The 3,055-nt window shown below is 27.3% G+C and overlaps 1 protein-coding gene across 1 annotated transcript in view; it reads right to left on the reverse strand.

Annotated features, from left to right (window-relative positions):
• Nucleotides 1-3,055, reverse strand: part of DCTN4-p62 (dynactin subunit 4) — a 17,014-nt gene that overhangs the window by 3,282 nt on the left and 10,677 nt on the right. The window contains exons 6-8 of the mRNA XM_014422888.3: nucleotides 2,156-2,339; nucleotides 639-819; nucleotides 341-495 (exon numbers count right to left, since the gene is read on the reverse strand). Of these exons, the coding sequence (XP_014278374.1) occupies nucleotides 341-495; nucleotides 639-819; nucleotides 2,156-2,339 (520 nt within the window). The remainder of the gene's footprint in view (nucleotides 1-340; nucleotides 496-638; nucleotides 820-2,155; nucleotides 2,340-3,055) is intronic.

Raw genomic sequence — 3,055 nt, forward strand, 5'->3', positions numbered from 1 at the left:
ATCCATAAATACAAAATTTAATATTCCAAAAAGTAAATATCAAATACATTTTTATTTAATATATTCTGCTTAATAATTCCAACTATTTCTGCATTTAATTAACGAAGATCCTAACATCAAAACTCAAACCTGGACACAACATATCCTACCCTTCCTTCCAAAAGCCTTTATAAAATCCTGCAAGTTCTTTCTGTTATATTATATTTTTCTTCTATTTCTATGTTCATTTCTTTATATTTACGATCAACATTTAAATAACAAACTAATTTTAAAAAATGAACATTTAATCAAAAACTTTTTATGAAAGAAGGTTACTACAGAGCGAAGGTACCATACTTACTTTGTATCATCCTGGAAGTTGTGAGTGTCAGCCGAATCATCATATTCAGCTGCATCATCTCTCGGTGGTAATATCACTGAGCATTGGGGGAGTTCTACTTCTGTGTTGATTTGCAAAGTCCTAATTGGTCTAGGAAGATCAAAAAAATTGTTTTCCTGAAATTTAATTTTTCCAAATAAAATATAATATAGCCATGTTGTTGAGGTATAGTAATGGATAGTGAGATAGGGTATTAAGGAAAATGGCATTAATATCAATAAATTAAATAAACATTCTTTTTTAAAATAAATTTCTTTACCTTTTTAGTCTCAGAAATTTCTTCTGTTTTTAAATTCTTCTTATCCTCACTGTTGATAAGAGGGCCGAACTGAAGAGACGTTAGGTGCTGAGTGGGATTGGTAATTTTAAGGACAATTTCACTAGCTTTCCCAACCTTCAGTGGTTCAAACGTCATTATGCGTACTTCAGGCATGTGGTAACTTTAAAAATGTAATTAAAAACTTACAGTAAAATCAATTTAAGAAATTACAGTGGGAATTAATATCACATCAAATAATTAGATATACTATGTTATAAGTGATAAAACTATATCATATTAGTAGTATCAGTTGTACTATCAACTTGATTTTCTCTGCCATATGTTTATTAAATAGAGAGTGCATTATATAATATATATAATATTATATAATTAGTTAGTTCCCAAAAAATATTAAACCTTCTGGCAATATTCATCTAGCAGACACGTAGTTATCCATCCAGTACAGGAAGCTATGAAACACTGTGATTGTTTATGAAATAAACAGAACAGTGAGTTTACAAACTCAATAAAATATTCTTCCTAGATAGCCTAATACGTAACTACATCACCAAAGAAGTTAATAACTTTTTTATAATCATTTAACAATTTTTTTGTTATTAAATTTGTTTTTAGATGATTTTGTATAATTTTTTTTTTTTTGGAAATTTTCTTTTTCTTTTAAAAAGTGGATTGTTTATTTCTGTTTGTCAAACCCTTCTTAATTTCTTCATATAGATTCATAAAATAATCCTTGAATATTATAATAATATCTATTTTAGAAAACTTTTAATCACATTGATTGTTTATAAATATATCAGTTGATTAAAAAATGATTTAAAAGGCAACATATTTTTCTCAAATAAAAATAATGATTTGTCCTTTCTCCATTTTTTCTAATTTTTCCATTTCTTGATCATGACATATTTTAATCATTTATTCTAATATGACTGATTAAACCCTTTTTGTTGTCTCCTCTAAATAGCACCAATAATAAAAATAAGTAGATATCTTCAGCTACTGCAGTGTACTTTAACAGCTTCCTTGGAACTATTTTTTAGTCATAAAAAAAAGAGAATGGGTCTGGTGCCAAAATCATTTTGTTGAATCTGTTTTGAGGATTCAGTAACTTTACACTCTGTTTTGCCCTAATTACAGAATGAAAAATGTAAGTAGAAACAATAAATTCATATTTTATTTCAATTGTATAATCATTGTCATAAAATACATTTTTTAAAGAAAGAGTATTGTAAATAATAGTCATGATTCACATTTTCAGTATTGTGTGTCAGTGCATATTATCACATACAGATATCATCACATACCCATGCAAAATCAATAAAATTTTTTTTTTAATGTAAAATTTATATTTGTATGTAATTTAGACCAGACATTGTCGAAAACAAAAAGGAGATACAACTATATTTACTTGGGACCTTATAGGTACTAAAGGGTTAAATAATTGCAGCAAACAAAGAAAAGATAACAATAGACAAAATAGAATAAAGATTGTAACTTACTACGCAGCTAACTGGATCTTGAATTTAATTGAGCCAGGATTGTATTCTGGTTTGGATACGTTATGTTCGCACCTTCTACACCTTAATGAACATTTAATGTAGAAATGTCTGTGCTGTGGATGTAATGAGGTAATTGTTTCTGCCTGCAGCATTGGGTAAGCATGTCTTTGTGAAAGTGTAGTAACTGAAAATAAAAATAAAAAATCAGTAACTTAATAACACTCATTTATCAATTAAACTTAAGTTTGGATATTATTTTTTAAAACTATTGATAACTTTTTTCTTGAATGTTAATCATATGTATTTTTGTGGTTCTTGAGGATTAGTCAATAAAACAACTATAACGTTACCTCAATAGTCATGTTCTACAGTGAAAAAAAAGTATTCCTTTAACTAGATATTAATCACTAAAGAGATCAGTATATAGAAACATCACTTAAAATTGTCTTTTACTGTGTGTTTTATATAGATATGACACCACAAACTCTAAGGTTTGTGCCAGAACTGAATAGGGGTGAAGTATAAAATGGCACTTTTTTTTTTTAAATGGTCGATTTTTATTTTGAACAAAACTTAAAAGAAATGATAAAATTAGAAAAATATAAGAATCAGGGCTATAAATAAAAATTCATAATTACAAAATTTAAATTGGTGTTATTTTAACTTCATAAACAAAAAAGACATAGTTAACAACACTGAAAATAAGTAGGCGAAATACAAAACAGACTGACTACTAGGTAGAAATAATGGTTAGGACATGGGGGAAAATTTACTTTTTTCCATTTCACCCCTATTCAGTTCTTGCACAAACACATAATACAACACTGAAAATAAATAGACAAAATAAAAAACAGAGTGACTACTGTTCTGCTAGAAAGAATAGTTAGGATCCAACAAAAA

This window comes from Halyomorpha halys, unplaced genomic scaffold (assembly GCF_000696795.3).
Source record: "Halyomorpha halys isolate HHAL.00 unplaced genomic scaffold, Hhal_1.1 Scaffold392.1, whole genome shotgun sequence".
Lineage (NCBI taxonomy): Eukaryota > Metazoa > Arthropoda > Insecta > Hemiptera > Pentatomidae > Halyomorpha > Halyomorpha halys.